The sequence below is a fragment of the Chinchilla lanigera genome, unplaced genomic scaffold (genome assembly GCF_000276665.1).
Source record: "Chinchilla lanigera isolate Chin_1 unplaced genomic scaffold, ChiLan1.0 scaffold00054, whole genome shotgun sequence".
NCBI classification, from domain to species: domain Eukaryota; kingdom Metazoa; phylum Chordata; class Mammalia; order Rodentia; family Chinchillidae; genus Chinchilla; species Chinchilla lanigera.
The window spans coordinates 9,490,324-9,506,017 of NW_004955455.1; the positions used below are offsets into that span (position 1 = coordinate 9,490,324).

Genomic DNA, 15,694 nt, shown 5'->3' on the forward strand with positions numbered 1-15,694 from the left:
GCCCAGCACATAGTAAGCACTCAACAAACAGAGTGATTTTAGATACCTTTATTATCAGGCTAAGACTCAAATCTCACCTCTAGCATAAGCTTCCCTGTTTCCTGGGGTTCCCCAGCTCCTAGGGGGCCTCCTACCCAGCCTGAGAAGACAGCAAGCCTTTGCAAATCAGGTTTCTCAGGAGGTATTTCTTGGCCAATGTTGGGTGGCCAGAGGGTCAGCGGGTTTCTGGGCTTGCCCACCCTGCTTCTGTCCCCCATATCAAGCTGGGAGGCTTCCACCCTGACCTGGCTCTCCCTCCCCATGAATCTGGAAGGGCAAGGCCTTTGACCTTTTCACTGCCCGGGGAGAAGGCACAGGGCAGTTTGGACCTCTTGTTTCCCTGTCCTACGGGCAGCTCTACCCCGCCCGAGGTTCATTTTGGTGCTAAAAATAGGCTGTGCTTAGACGCTCTGAGACTCCTGCTGGAAACACGAACCACAGGAACGAAAGCTGCTGTCCCACAAAGGAGCCCTCAGCCTGATCGCTGCAAGATGCTTCGCTAACTCTTGGAGGGAGGCGGGATAGGGGTCTTCCCCGAATTCAACAGATGGGGACACTGAGGCTCAGCGAGCCGTCTAGGACACGAGGAAGGATGACAGCCTTGGTGAGTGGCGACACCAGCCCTGTGGATTGTCTGGTCCCTGCCCAGGATGTTGTATACTTGGCTCACTTTGCAGAGGAAAAAGCTGGCACCCATCAGATGGGGGAAGAGGGTGCTAATGGGGTCACGATCCTCGCATGTTCTGAGCAAACGGAGGCTGCAGGCCGACCCAGTCTGTAGAGAGGGGGGACCTACCAGGCTGGTCTCACACAGTGTGGGGAGGAATATGTCTCTAAGACCAATAAGCGCAGGGCCTGGCGTAGAGTAGGTGTTCAACAAATGGTAGCTAGAAAGAGCTAGAGACTTGGTGAGACAGGATGGAGAGAGAGACTAGAGAGGCTGATGGAGATGGGAGACAGAGAAGTATTTGGGGCTTCCCTTGAGGGCAAGGGGCTATAGCTCAGCAGGGACCCCAGAACCATTCAGTTCTGAATAACACAAGTTGCTGCCTCCACAGAGTCCTGAACTGCAGCCTCCCAAGGCGATGGGATTGGCATACGGCCTGAGTGTATTGGCAAACGGCATGAAGCTATGGTCGTAGATGTAAGCCCTCCACCCAGCAGGCAGCCCCTTTCTTTCCACTCATGTCCTCTACCAGTGCTTGGGAGAAAGGGGTGATGGTGCAGACATCCTTTTGCCCACATGGGACTCAGACTCCAGGGCACTCATCCTCCTAGCATGCGCAGGATGGGGTGGGTGGCTCAGGTCAGCCCCTTCCCTCCTGGGAAGGAAACAGAGCTCTGAAAGTGCGTGTGAACACAGCCTCTCTTGCCTGTCCCTCTCACCACGGCTCCTTTCCTGTCCCACACCACCAAAGCCCCAGCCTCTTTCTGTTCCCTGCCAGCTGCTAATGAGCTCAGTATCCTCTTAAAGCCCATCTGGCACCCACTAAAAGGAAAGATGTGTTGAAACATGAAAGAATAAGGAAGGAGCAACAAAAGAGGACGAGACCCAGAAATATGCCCAGAGAGGCAAGACGCCACAGGGAGCCTGCAGCTGCAGGCTTTGTGTCTCCACAGCAGCCCTCAGGCTCATGGGGCAAAGGTTTTAACACATTTTGACTGGCTTGAACCACCAGTGGTACATTCATGAGTGTCCAGGGGCAGTCATGTATGTACCACTGGTGGTTCAGAGCCACCTAGCAGCGAGCCATATGGATTATGGCCCCGTGGTGAACATGTTAAGGCTGCTCATATTGCTGGTGAGAGGGGAGGGTGGGGTGTGATTTTCCCCTGATCATTTTCTGCATGCCAGCCTCCTCACTACAGCAACGTTGGTGTTGGTGGGAAGAGGAGTTTTCTCCCAGTCACCCAACTGTTCAGTGAAAGAGTCAAGATTTGAACCCAGATTACTTTGCATCCACAGACCATGCTCTGGCCTAAATGAGGATGAGAGGGTGCCCATGAGGGCTGTTGGCTTTCTCTCCTCCTGGCCCAGCTGCAGAAACATCTGACATATGTGTGAAGTACCCAGAATGCCATGGGGTACTGCCCTCTGCAGGGAGGTTTCAAGCTGGTAAGAGGCTGGTCTTCCTCAAGTGTCGGTGTGGCCATGAACTTCAGTGGACTCCATGCATGCTGTTGGAACATAGTTCAGACTCCCGAGCTCAGTGTTTGAGGACCCTTGTGATCTGCTTTCTGTCCTCTGTGTGCGCTGTCCCTCCTCTCTGGACTGCCTTTCTGCTGCTCCTTCATCCACAGAACTTTTGCTAGTCTTGCAAGACTTTTTGCTTCTTTTGTAAGACCTTTCAAGTCAAAGACAACTCCTGGGGAAGCTCTCTTTGATCCCCCCAGGCAAGTGTAGACCCTCACTGCCTCAGCTCCCACCCTCCAGGGCTTCCCACACCAGAGTTCACAAACCTTCTGACATTTCAAGGCAAAGTCTGAAAGCTTAAGTAAAAAGGCTCTTTTCTGGGTGTATGTCTGTAGTTGTCTGCTTTCTCAAGAGACACAAGAGTAGGGGCGTGGTTAGCAATATGGCTTTGAAGTCAGGTGGCCCTAGATTCACAAGCCAGCTGCCATTTACCAGCTGTGTGATTCTGAACAAGTTACATAATCACTCTGATACTCATTTCTGCAACTCTGTAAAATAGATACAAGTCTCTCTTATAGAATTGTTATGAGCAATGTATCAGAGTATGTATGTATAGAAAGAACAATGTCTGACCTATGTTAAATGCTCAATAAACATTACTAATTAGGGTCTATATCATATATACACATACTTCTACTATGGGATTTACCATTGCCTATGTAGTATAGTTATTGTTTAAATTGCTTTCTCCCTTGGTTGACCCTCAATTCTCTGAAAGTGGAGATTCTGAATTATTTATTCCTGCATCTCTAGTACATATAATAGACAATCAGCATGTTTTTGAGTGAATGGAAGAATGGATGGATACCTGGATTAGTAGGGAGTTGAATGAATGGATGGATTGTACAATTCAGAGGGCTGGATGGATGACTAATTGAGAAGATGAATAAGTGGTCTGATGGATGAATGACAAACACATGGATGGATGGATGGATGAATGAATGGATGTGTAGGTGGGCTGATGGATGGATGACAGATAAGTGAGTGGATGAGTAGATGGATGGATGGTTTGACTCCACAAGAGCATGGATTTTTGTCCGTTTTGTTCACTTACCTATTCCAAATGCCTATGAGGTGATTGTTACTGAATAATAGTTACTGAATAGATGGGATATCAGACTCTAAACCACAGTTAAAATCCCAGGGTATTATCTGAATTAAGAAGACCTGTCACGATTCGGATCATCCACTGTGAACCTGAGTCTCCTTGTATTGGCGAGGATTGTCGTGGTGCCCCCTGCTGGTAGTAGTCCCAGTGGAGTTTCTCTGTTTTCTAATTTACGTTCTTTCTCCTAGCTCATGACCCTGAGCATTTACTCACAAAGCAGTGGTTACCAACCCTCTGTGCTTATCACCGTCATCTGAGAGCACCTTGTGATGCCTGTAGGTTTCTGTTTCAACCAGAGGTACTGGTTAGAGCAGTCAGGAATCTTCGTGTTTACCAAGCACTCAGGGGCATCGGAACAAGAGGTTCTTTAGACTATCCTCACGGAGACTCTCATAAAGGCAGAGCCACTTCCAGAAACTGGGACACAGTGGAGATGGGATATTGGTTCATGTCTCTGAATTTCCAGGTGATGTTCAGACTATGTGGGGGAAAAGCAGAATCAAAAAGGCAGTAGACAAGAGCTATGCTTTGGGATTCAGACCCTTTTGGTTCCAAACCCTAACTCTGCTAGCTCTGTAACCTCACTATCCTCATCTGTAGAATGCAGAAGTAGTTACCTACCCTAGGAATGAGAAAAATAAATGAGACAATATACGGACGGGGTGAAACAAAGCTGGGCACACAGTAAGCACTCAATAAATACTGAATGGATAACTGCATTGCTAAATAATCCTGCTTCCCTTCATTTTTCTTTTCTTCCTTGGATGGAGGAGAGAGCCCTTGGACTTGATTTCTGCCAGTAGGATGTGAGCCCTGTGGGGAAAGGAATGTTATCATCTCTGGCTCTGTGGCTTAATTTCCAGTACCTACAACAGGTACTAGGACAGTGCCGGGAGCATACTCGTTCTCATGAAATGTTTGTTGGGAGAGAAATGAATGAATTTGGCTTTTTGCACCCAGGGGGATCAGTGTGTATTTGAAAATATGTAGGAAGTACAGAGCTCTCTGTATCTGCAGAGTCTGCATCTCCAGATTCAACCAACTACAGATCAAAAATACTTGGCAAATGTTGCATCTACTGTAAACATGCACACCTTTTCTTACCATTAAAACAATGCAGTACAGCAACTATGTGCAGAACATGACATTGTATTTAACATTGTAGGCAACCTAGAGGTGATTTAAAGTGTGTAGGAGGGTTCCTTTAAGTTCTATAAAAATACTATACCGGTTTAGATGAGGGACTTGAGCATCTGTGGGTCTGGGTACTCATGGAGGGTCCTGGAACAAATTGCCACAGGTACCAGCCATAAACCACGAGCCCATAAGGACTTGTTCTTGGCTGAGATAAAGTTTGTGCCAAAACTGGGGCCCAGGAGGATTCTCGCTCCCCCTACCCATTGCAGTCTGGTTGAAAAGAAAGGCAGTGTTCTGGAAGGCTCAGGCCTGGGCTCTCAGCTCTGCTGCTGAGCCATTTGGGCCATTGGCAGTCTCCTCCCCTTTCTGAGCCTCTGAACTCTCCCTTGAGGATGCTGGTGACACCTTTAAAAAGCCCTGTGCCTCGGTGAGGGGCTCCTCATGCCTTATCTGTGCTCTTTTGCAGGTGGCAGCCCTATCCCCTGGTGCTTGACTGGATGGAGGCTATCAGCTTCAGTTCCCAGAAGGCGGACACACGGAGGTTGGTCCCCAGCTGTGGGAGAGACCAGAGTCAAGGCCCTCAGTGAATTCTTCCTGCTCCAACAGGCCTGAGAAGCCGAGAACAGGGAGGGAGTGACTCCTGGGCTGGCAACCCTTGGACCCCTCTCCAATGACTACTTTTGGAGTCCCTGGGACCTCCCTGAGGTGAAGAACGAGATGTAGGAAAATGGAGTTACCTGCTATGTGTCCCCTTTCTTGGCCCCAGGAAGCTCACCTTGACATTGGGAGGCCACTGAGCTCTGTCCTCCTTCCTCTTGGCCTCAGCCAAGAGCTGGACTTGCCCTCTCACCGCGGCCTCGGCGCCCCCCTGTGCAGAGGGAGTAAGTTTGTGGAGCCCCAAGGGTCCCATCCTTAAGGGAAGCTTGGGTAACCAAGCCTCCTCCCTCCCGTCTCCACCCTGCCAGCCCAGCCAGGCCGGAATGATCCCGCTATGGCCAAGCTCTGGTTCAAATTCCAGCGGTACTTCCGCAGGAAACCCGTGCGCTTCTTTACCTTCCTGGCTCTCTACCTGACTGCCGGGAGCCTTGTCTTCCTGCACTCTGGCTTCATGGGTCAGCCAGCCGTCTCCCAGAACCAGGCCAACCCCGCCGCGGGAGGCCCGGCCGAGGGCGCCGAGCTGCCCTTCTTGGGTGACTTGCACCTGGGCAGAGGCTTCCGCGACGCGGGTGAAGCCTCAAGCATCGCCCGCAGGTACGGACCCTCCTTCAAGGGCAAGGACTCCAGCGAGAGAACCAAGCTGGGCGACTACGGCGGGGCCTGGAACCGCGCCCTCAAGGGGAGGGTTGTCCGGGAGAAGGAGGAGGAGCGAGGTAAGAGCGGCAGGACCACCAGGAAGGGCTGAGGGAACCGAAGGGGAACAGCGATGATACAATAACAGCTGCCAGTTTTCAGCATTTTGATGCGATCAAAATATATGGTGAATGTTTAAATTTTTAAAAAAATTTATTACAGTAAAAGACACATTGCCATGAATTCTGCGTCCCCTCCTCAAAATATACCTCCTGGCTTTGAACACACGTATCTCATTCTTACCGCTTTCTGAAGCAGTTCTGAAAGTCCTCTTTCATGAGTGTCTTCATGAGGTGTGATTTTAAAAAATGCAGTGAATGTTGCTCTGAGTGTCACCCAACAGAGGCAGGCTCGTAGGAAACATGGTGTGTCCTCATCCGCCTTCCTCACCAGATCTGGCACCCTACAACCCAGGCTTTTCCCCATGGCCAAAACGACCAGGAAAAGTAAACATTCTGAGTCTGTTCAAGACATCGAGGCAGCCAGGACTGCCGAACTAAAGCCACTCACAAAAGAGGACTTCCAGAACTGCTCCAGAAAGTGGCAAGAATGGTGGGATAAGTATGTTCGAAGCAAGATGGAATATTCTGAGGGGAACTAATAGTAATGTGTCTTTTACCGTAATAGACATTTAAATTTAAACACGTGCCATTTTGGGAACCAGCTGTCATGAAGTCACAGCTACACATATGTGGCAGATTTCATTATCATCCTTGTCCACCAGGGAGACAACTGAAGCTCAAAGAAATTAAGTAGCTTGCACAAGGTCATACAGCTCACCAACAGGGAAGTTTGAACACCACATCTGTTAGGGTTCAAAGCTTGACTTCCACCCCTGAAGCCTTTTTCATTCCGTATTAAATATACATGAAAATAAAAACAGCCAGTATTTGCTGAGCCCTTCAGGCCTAGGTAGTGTCGTAAGCATTTTGTGTGTATCGAATTGTTACTCAACCCTGTGAATTACTGTAACTAGTCCCATTTGTAAAGATGAGGAAATGAGGGCACCAAAGTTACATGGCTACTAAGTGGCAGGGCTTGGGCTCCATCAAACTGTCTTTTGGTGCACCACACCGGGTCCCTTGGTGATGATTCTCAGGGGACATCATTTCCCTGGGTGTATTTCACAGTGTTTCCTCAGCCTTTTGCAGTCAGAAAGGGCTTTTCTTTGATTTGCACTAAATTTCATGGGCTTGAACAAGCACCGACCATCCTATACCCAGTTAGATGTAGAAATTGAGGTTTGAACAAGTAGAGACCCTGGATCCAGACTCCACAGCTGGTCAGAGGCAGTGTGGGAGCTGAAATCCGATGCATCTGGCTGGAATGTTTGGCTCTCTGCGACTGTATCTTTGAATCTGCTGCACCTGTCCATGCTGAGGAGGGAGCCACAACCTGGATTCACGAGCCCAGGCCAGATGGGATGGGAGAGTAATCCCCTGATCGAGGCAGAGGGAAAACTTTGCTGGTTTTTGTGTTCCACTATAATTCAGCTCACAGAAAATCCCTTCCAAACTGAGGCATTAATGGAAGAAATTTGTCCCCAGGAGCACATTCCCCAGTCCCATCCTGTACTGGGCACAGGAGCCATCCAGAAGACCCTATCTCTCCTCCCTTGGGAATTTCCTAGATTTCTTCCTCATCAAGACCGCAGTGTTTGTAGGGAGGTGCAGGGGTGGGTGAAAGAGGCAGAACACATTGGGGGACTTGGATTGCTATTACAACCCCACCTGCAGCCAGCCGTGTGCTCCAAGCACATGGCTTCACCTTCTGTGCCTGAGTTTTGACGTCTATCAAATGAGGACAATAGTTGCTCCTTCCAGGCAGTCATGAGAATTAATGAGACAACAGTCATGAAAGCATCTACCCTGGCCTGGAGTTCCTAGGGATGCTCAGCAGGTGGAGTGGGCTGACCTGGGAAGGAGCCTGTCCTGAGTGCAGGTGAAGAGCGAGGCCCCACCCTGATGCGGAAGCCATGATGGCTTCTTTCTATTTACCTCCATTCACCAAGCTCCGTCTCACCCTGGCCACTCCAAGCTCTAGCTGGTCCTGTGGAAGTCTCAAAGTTTCACAGGCCTGCAACTTAAGATATGCCGCTTGTCCTGCTTAGACTCCTCTCTGTGGCCACCTTTCCAACCTCATGACATTCCCCATCCCTCACCATACTCGGCCCACTGTCTTTTTTGTTCTTCATTAAACACACCAAGTCCGTTGTATATGGAGCTGTGCACACGCAGTCCCTTCTACCTGGGATGCTCTTCTCCTGATCTTTGCATGGCTGCCCTTTCCTTTCCACTGAGTCTTTAGCCAAATCCTCACTTCCTGCAGGTGCTTCCCAGAGGGTCTTAACTGAAAAGACCTGGTCATGCCACACTCCCAGCTTTATTTTAGTGACACACCTATCACCATATGCAAGCATCTTGTGTCTGTCTGCTTCTCAGTTGATTCTATACCTCCACTTCAATACTGTCAGCTTCATGGTTTTTTTTCTCCGGTACCGGGAACCGAACTCACGACCTTGCGCTTGCCAGGCAGGCGCTTTGCCACTGAACTAAATCCCCAGCCCCCTACTATCAGCTGCAGAAGGGCAGGGTTGTTGCCTGTGCTGGTCAGCCCGGTCCCGTCAGCACCAGGGACAGCGCCCGGTGCACAGACGGTATTCATATCTACTTGCTGAATGGACGAGAGATTGGATGAATAAATGAATGAATGACTGCCTTCCGCTGTTTCTCAGCAGAGAGCTCTACGCTCCCTCCAACCTCAGCTTTGCTCACCTCCATGAAATTGCCACACCCCCTTCCGGCCCTGATCAAGGGCTCCTCCTCTGTGCTCCCTGTCATGGTTCTTAAATGAATGGTAATGGCCTGTGCTTGGCTAGATTCTCCACAGAATATGAAACTGATTCACACAAAATAGTAACATCTCCTGTTTGTTGTAAGAATTAAATACGGTCAGCCTTCCATATCTGTTGTACATCCTCAAATTCAACCCACCATGGATAGAAAATATTTGGGAGAAAAGTTGTACCGAGCATTATACAGACTCTTTCTTTTCATTATTCCTAAACAATATAGTGTAACAACCATTCCCACAGCCCTGACACTGTATTAGGTCCTATAACCAAGCTGGAAGTGATGTAAATAGTCCCAAAGATGTGTGTAGATTACATGCAAATGCTACACCATTGTATGTTAGGGTCACAAACATCCATGGATTTTGGTTTCCATAGGGGTCTTGGAACCCATCCTCCATAGATGCCAAGGGAGACTGCTCTGCAGCTATTACTGCCAATGACAATATTACCATTTCTTGAGCACCTACTTCCTGGCAGCCACTATTCCCATTGCTTTTCACATATCATCTTCATGAAATGATATATGTAAAGTACTTATCACATCTTCTATTTCATTATGGATCACGTTAGAGTTGCTGTCATCGTCATCATCATCATCATTATTATTAGTTAACGGCTATAGAATGGTCATCATGGACTATGCCATGTTATGTGTTTCATTGCTTCAATGGTTAGAGACTATTGTTATCCCATTTCACAGGCAGTAAAACTGAAACTCAGAGATAATTCACTTACCTCGAATTATCCAAGTAGATAGTGGGAAAACAGGTTTAAAACAAGGTCTGTTTAATTCCAAAGCTTGTGACACTTCCTCTATATCATTCTAATCCTCCTCACTCTCAGACCAGCAATTATATTTTATGAAATGCAAAGTGAAAAGAAAGAGAACATAGTAAAGTAGCCCTGACTCAGGGCTCTCCTTAAGCAGGCTTTGGAATCAGGCAGTGTTATTAAGAAGACACAAATCCAGCCTGTCCTCAGTGAACTCATTCAAAGTTCAGCGAGGAAAGACAACATAGTAGATTAACACTAAGAAAAATGAGACACTTCTCTGACTTGATGCTAAATACATTTGGTTTTCTCCAAAGCCTACGAGGGCTCTGCTGGACGTGGTGATGCAGGACGTAAGCTGTAGAAAATTCAGAGCCCATCACAGGCCAGGAGGAGGTGGGGAAGGAGCTGCATCCAGGCTAGGCTGGTGCTGGGTAGGAAGTCTGAATTCCCTGGTGCAACTAGCACCTACAAATGTGCCAGCCACCCCACCCATCCTTGTAAGAGCCTGAGCTTTGAGAAGCCAAATCAAGAATGAGTCCCAGTTCTGCAACTTGCTGGCTGTGCAGCCTGGGGCAGGGCTTTCCTCTCTGAGATTCAGTCTTCTCTTAGGCATAAAAAGTATTTAACATCAGATGGCCGCTGTGATGCTCAGATAAATTGAGTGTGGACAGATAAATAGTGGCAGACACTATTCTGAGCACTGTGAATCTATTACTTTCTGGAATCTTCATAGAAATCTAATAAGGTAAACCGATGGTAACTCCATATAACAGGGAGGAAACTGAAGCACAGAGAGGTTAAGCAATTTACTCAGGGCTCTCCAGCTGGGGAACCCAGCTGGTTTGAGTTTCCTCAAATCTGCTGCACCTGTCCATGCTGGGGAGCAAGCCACACCTCCTCAGTGTGCCGTGCTTACTCAGGCCCTGGCGTGCACTAAGCTAGCTATACTATTTTTAAAATTAACTGTATTGATACATTTTAGATGTACACAATGATAACGTTCATCACACGGAATTTGTCTTGATTCTCCTTTCTCCCCCATTCCCTTCCCCTCCCTTCAACCTCCCTCCCCCTCCTTATTTACAAAAGCGTTGTTTCTACATTTTTCCTCCTACCCTCTTTTTTCCCTTTTCCCTTCCTCCTTTTACCCCTACCCCCTCCCTAGTTCCCCTTCCCATTTGAACATTTTCTTCCTATTTCACAATATCTATTATACATTTTGGTCCATATTTACACTTTGGGTTTCTCATACCAGAAAAACCATGTGGTTCTTCAACATGTGTGCCCCATTTATTTCATTTAGGAGTATAGTCTCATGGGGCATCTACTTAGCTAGAAATGTCTCAAGTTTATTCTTCTTTATGGCAGAGTAGTACTCCACTGTGTAAAAAACCACATCGTCTTTATCCATTCATTGGTTGATGGGCATTTGGGCTGTTTCCAAGATTTAGCTATTACAAATTATGTTGCTATAAACATGAGTGCACATATATCACTGCGGCATGACGTTTTTAATTCTTGGGGAAGATACCCAGAAGGGGAATAGCTGGGTCAAATGAGACCTTTCACTTCAGTTTTTTGAGAAATCTCCACACTGATTTCCACAGTGGTTGCCCAATCTACACTCCCACTAAAAGTGGCAAAGGGTTCCTTTTTCCCCACAGCTCCATGAGCATTTGTTATTGACTGACTTCTTGATGACAGCCATTCTTTCTGGAGTGAGATGGAATCTCAGCATTGTCTTCCATTTGCATCTCCAATGACCACTGATGTTGAACATTTTTTCATATATTTATTTTTCATTTCTGCATCTTCACTTGAGAAGTGCCTGCTCATTTTGAATGCCCACTTTTAGATTGGATCTTTAAATTTGGGGGGTCTGATTTTTTGAATTCTTTATATATTCTAGATATTAGTTCTTTGTCTGAGGACTGCCAGGTATACTATTAATACTCTAATTTCACAGGAGAAAACAGGAATGCATTGAAATAACACGATTTACCTAAAGTCACACAACTTGCCTGGGGCAGAGCCAGGAACCAAACCCAGTTTGATTTCAAAACCTGTGCTGCTCCCATTTCCCTTGGATTCCGAGGGCCTTGGGCTGGGCGTGAGGGGGATGGGAAAGTTTAGTCTGCAGTCTTGGAGGGGACGGCAAGGCACCCAGTCCCCATTTCCCCAGCTGAAGATGCAGTGGTTGCAGGGTGTTAGAGATTTGCTGTAATAGGGGCATCCGGGACTGCATGCCCCACCCTCTGTTCAGCCCCACAAGTAGGAATTACTGAGCCTCGTTTCATAAGTGAAGAAATGAAGTCTCAGAGAGGTTAAAGTACTTGCCCAGTGTCACACAGCTTGGAGGCAGAGAAGACTCCAGCCCAGCTCTGTGTGAGATTGGAGAGCTCTTACGCTTCACCCCTGGGCGATGGAGTCTCTTTTTAAAAGAAATATACACTCCCTCCTTCCTTTCGTTCATGTAGTCATTCGTTCATTCCGTATCTGTCACCCACTTACTCTGTGTCCAGCTCTGCACTGCAAAGTGGAGACTCGGGCCTGACTCAAGCCCAGTTTCCCCTCAGAGGATGATCCACAGCCCCGGGGGTGGGGTGGGGATAAGTAGGCAAAAGGATAAGTTGTATTTTCAAAGTATCTGCTTTTCCTAATGAGCAAAGTCATATGTGCACAGCATAGAAAAGAACAGATTATATTAAAGAGAGAGCGATGGAAATAAGATGGGGCAAAACCCCTGCCATCCACCCACAGGCATGGCCATGTCCCTGGGATATTACCTGCCTGCCCTTCTCTGTGTGGGGCATATATTCTGTATATAGCGTTTCCTGCTTTCCCCATTATAGCCCCGTTTTGTTGTATTAAAATGTCCTACAATGAATCAAAATTATATCTAGTTTGAAAAAAAATAGAGGACAGTCCTGGGAAAGTCATTGAGAAAAGAGTTCTGATGGGAGATACTTCTGGGACACCCAGGGAGAGACCCATCGGTGCGTCGTGCCCAGCTGGCTTCCTAGGGAGCACATCGTGAAGCTCAGCCTGCCGGAACAGAGTGAGTGGTGTGTCCCTCTGCCCCAGGGACGCCTGCGTATGGGCAGAAGTGCCACCCCCTGCCTGAGGAAACCCAGACAACACTGGCAGTCATCTTGAGGGACGCCTTCCAGGATGATGGGAAATCACCCACTGTAGAATAACTATTTCTTGAGTTTCAAGTCTGTACCAGGACCTGATTTGGTTCAGTGCCTAGCTACATTTCACTTCATGGCAGTCTTCACAATAGCCTTATATGTGTTTTCTATAATTGCTGGAGGGAACCTGAAACACAGAGATTTCTCCTCTCACACTTGGCAGGGCTGGAATTCCGAAATCAAGGCATTGATAGGTAGGGCTGTGCTCTGTAGAGGGCGCTAGAGGGGAATCTGTCCAGTGCCGGCCTCCTGGTATTTAGTGTCACCAGCAAACTTTGGCTTGCAGCTGCCCTGCTCCAGTCCCTGCTTCCTTCTTTGCAACGCTGTCTTCTTGTGCTTCTGTCTCAGCATGTGGCCGTCTTCTTACAAGGCCACCAGTCATACGGGGTTGGGGCCCACTCTGCTCCAGTTTGGCCTTATGACTTAGTTACATGTACAGCGACCCTATTTCAAACAAGGCAACACTCTGAAATTGTGGAGGTTAGGACTTCAGCATATCTTTTCCTGGGATAGGGGCAGGACAATTCAACTTACAACACCTCCAGTCAAATTTTTGTTTCCACCTCTCAGGTGGGAAAATTGTATTTCCTAGAGTTTGAATAAACCAGGCATGGTGGCATGTGCTTGTAATCCCAGCACTCTGGGAGACTGAGTCAGGAGGAGCACAAGGTCGAACCCAGCCAGTGAACCTGGCCTGTTTCAAAATAAAACATAAAAAAGGGTTGGGGTGTAGCTCAGTGCAAAGGCTCTGGATTCAATCTCCAGTCCTGAGAAGAAAGGGAAAAAAATGAGTCTTATTTTGAGACCACTACAACATCACACTCAGAATTTGAGCCCCAATCTGGTGGCTTCCTCCAGTATAAAAGAGATGCCTCGCTGTGAATCTAGTCACAAACAAGAAGTCAGAGGCATACAAATTAGTTTGTGTTTAGCTGCCTTTTTAACAAATTGCCTCTATCAGAGACAGCAAAACTTCATGAAAAGATTAATTGGAGCAAAACAAAAAAATAAAGGGAAAAGGAGAAAAACCCACACCACCAGGAGGGTGCTTTGGATGTTGGTTCCTGGGCTTCAGATAAATAGCTCAGCCCAGGCAACTTTGCTATTTCAGCAGTCTCTGGGTCGCTGTGGAGACAAGCTGATAGATTGTGTGATCTTGGCTATTAATCCGCCCTCAAGTGGCCTGTGATTCTGTCCCTGCTTTACATAGCTGACCTCCCTGTCTCCGAGACATTCTGCCACTGCAGCAGGATTTGGAGACGGATCCCTGGGAAAGGGCAGAAGAGGGTGTTAGGGGACTGGCTATAACCACACTGATGAGCTCAGCAGGATGCTGAAACCCCTAGGACAGGGATGATGCTCATGGGTCGCAGCCTGCACTAAAGGCCAGCAGGGAAGAGTCACAAGGGCTTTCCTGAGACAGGTAGGAAACACGTTCAGTATTTGTATTCTGACCCACAGAGCTCAGCTCATTCATCACGCTGTGATGTTTTACATGTCCATATTCCTCAAAGCATTAGTGAAGGACCGTGTATGTTCCTATGTCCCCGTCAGAAGATAAGGAAACACAGGGTCACTGGTTCATTCAACAAGTCTCTGGACACCTGTTGCATGGGACACCTCAGGCCAGTGGAGGGTGAGGATGGAAGTAGTGCAGCATTTAAATCTCAGGCACTGGGGAAGATGGATGTATCATTAAATCCTGGCTCTGCTGCCGAGGGTGAGTCTGTAGAAGGTGGAGACACCATCTTCTGAGCCACAGCTTAGTATAGTACATGGAAAGCAATGGCTTTGGAATACACAGGCCTGGGCATGGGCTTGGTCTCAGACCCTCACTCTTGGGTGGACCCCAGCATGTGGCTTCGCTTGAGTGTCAGCATACTGGTCAGTGCCTGCCTGGTGGCAAGGGACACAGAAACCAACTTGAGCTGGCTTAAGCTGAAAAGGAAAATCTATTGCATTCTCTCCACACCCCATCTCTGCTCGTCTCTGCCTTAGCTTGCTGTCCTCCTACACAGAGTGATGTTAGGGCCAGGGATTGTGGCTGCTGGTAGGTCTGACCTTATTGAATGCCAGCATCGTCGGTCAGCAGAGGCAGATGTCTTTCCCCTGCTTTATCCATAAAAGCCCACTTAGTGGGCCTTGTGTCCTTCCCTGGAGCAAGTGCTCTGGCTGGTGGCATGCATACTGTGATTGACCCTCCCCGCCAAAGTCAGTGTATCCCAGTGGTCAGGCAGGTAAGAAATGCTAGTAGAACAACAGGGAGGGGGATACTTTGGAGGCACAAATAGGTACCACTACAGTCTCTCAGACGTATGTTCGTTCCCATCAACTACATAGTGAAAATCTTACCTCATGGGATCACTGTTCTACAGGTCGCCAAATGTACCTACCCTCACCCTAAGGTGAGACCACCCAAAATCATATTGCATCCAGCTCCAGGGCCAGTGTGACAGGGGTAGGAGCATCCCTCCTTTCAGGTCTTGCAGTAGCTCCTTATGATCTTGAAACGTGTGAGCCTACAGGGAGAAAAACTCTCCAAGTTTGAAGTGATTGGACAACAGACCTGGGCTTACACTTGAAGTGAGACACTTGTGAGCCCTAGGAACCTGGGAAAATTACATGGCTTCCCATTTCATTTAGAGAAGAGAACACAGAAATAACATGATAGTTATCGATCAAAGCATACACCACAGGCTCAAAATAAGATTCACTTCCAAGGGCTGGGGATATACCAAAGTGGCACAGCACCTGCCCGGCAAGTGCAAGGTCCTGCGTTCAATTCCCAGTACCAAAAAATAAAGATTCACTTCTAGGCTGACAGTTGGAAAAGTCGTAACAATCAGTTTCCTCATCTGTAAAATGAGTTCATAAGAAGCTGGTGAATACTAAAAATGTTTAATGGAATACATCTGGGCATGTGGGCAGTGTTAGAGCACTTGCTTAGCATGCACAGGGCCTAATCTCCAGGACTACTAACAAACAAAACAAAAAAGGGACATGGCCTATAGTAAACCAGCATGTGGTAGATGCCCAACACATGA

At 47.8% G+C, this 15,694-nt stretch overlaps 1 protein-coding gene across 2 annotated transcripts in view; it reads left to right on the top strand.

Moving 5' to 3' along the window:
* Wscd2 (WSC domain containing 2) overlaps positions 1-15,694 on the top strand; it is a gene marked incomplete in the record, with an annotated part of 116,235 nt that overhangs the window by 56,696 nt on the left and 43,845 nt on the right. For both annotated transcript variants that reach the window (XM_013520455.1, XM_013520454.1), the window contains 1 exon segment: positions 4,945-5,848. In XM_013520455.1, coding sequence (XP_013375909.1) covers positions 5,470-5,848 — 379 coding nt within the window.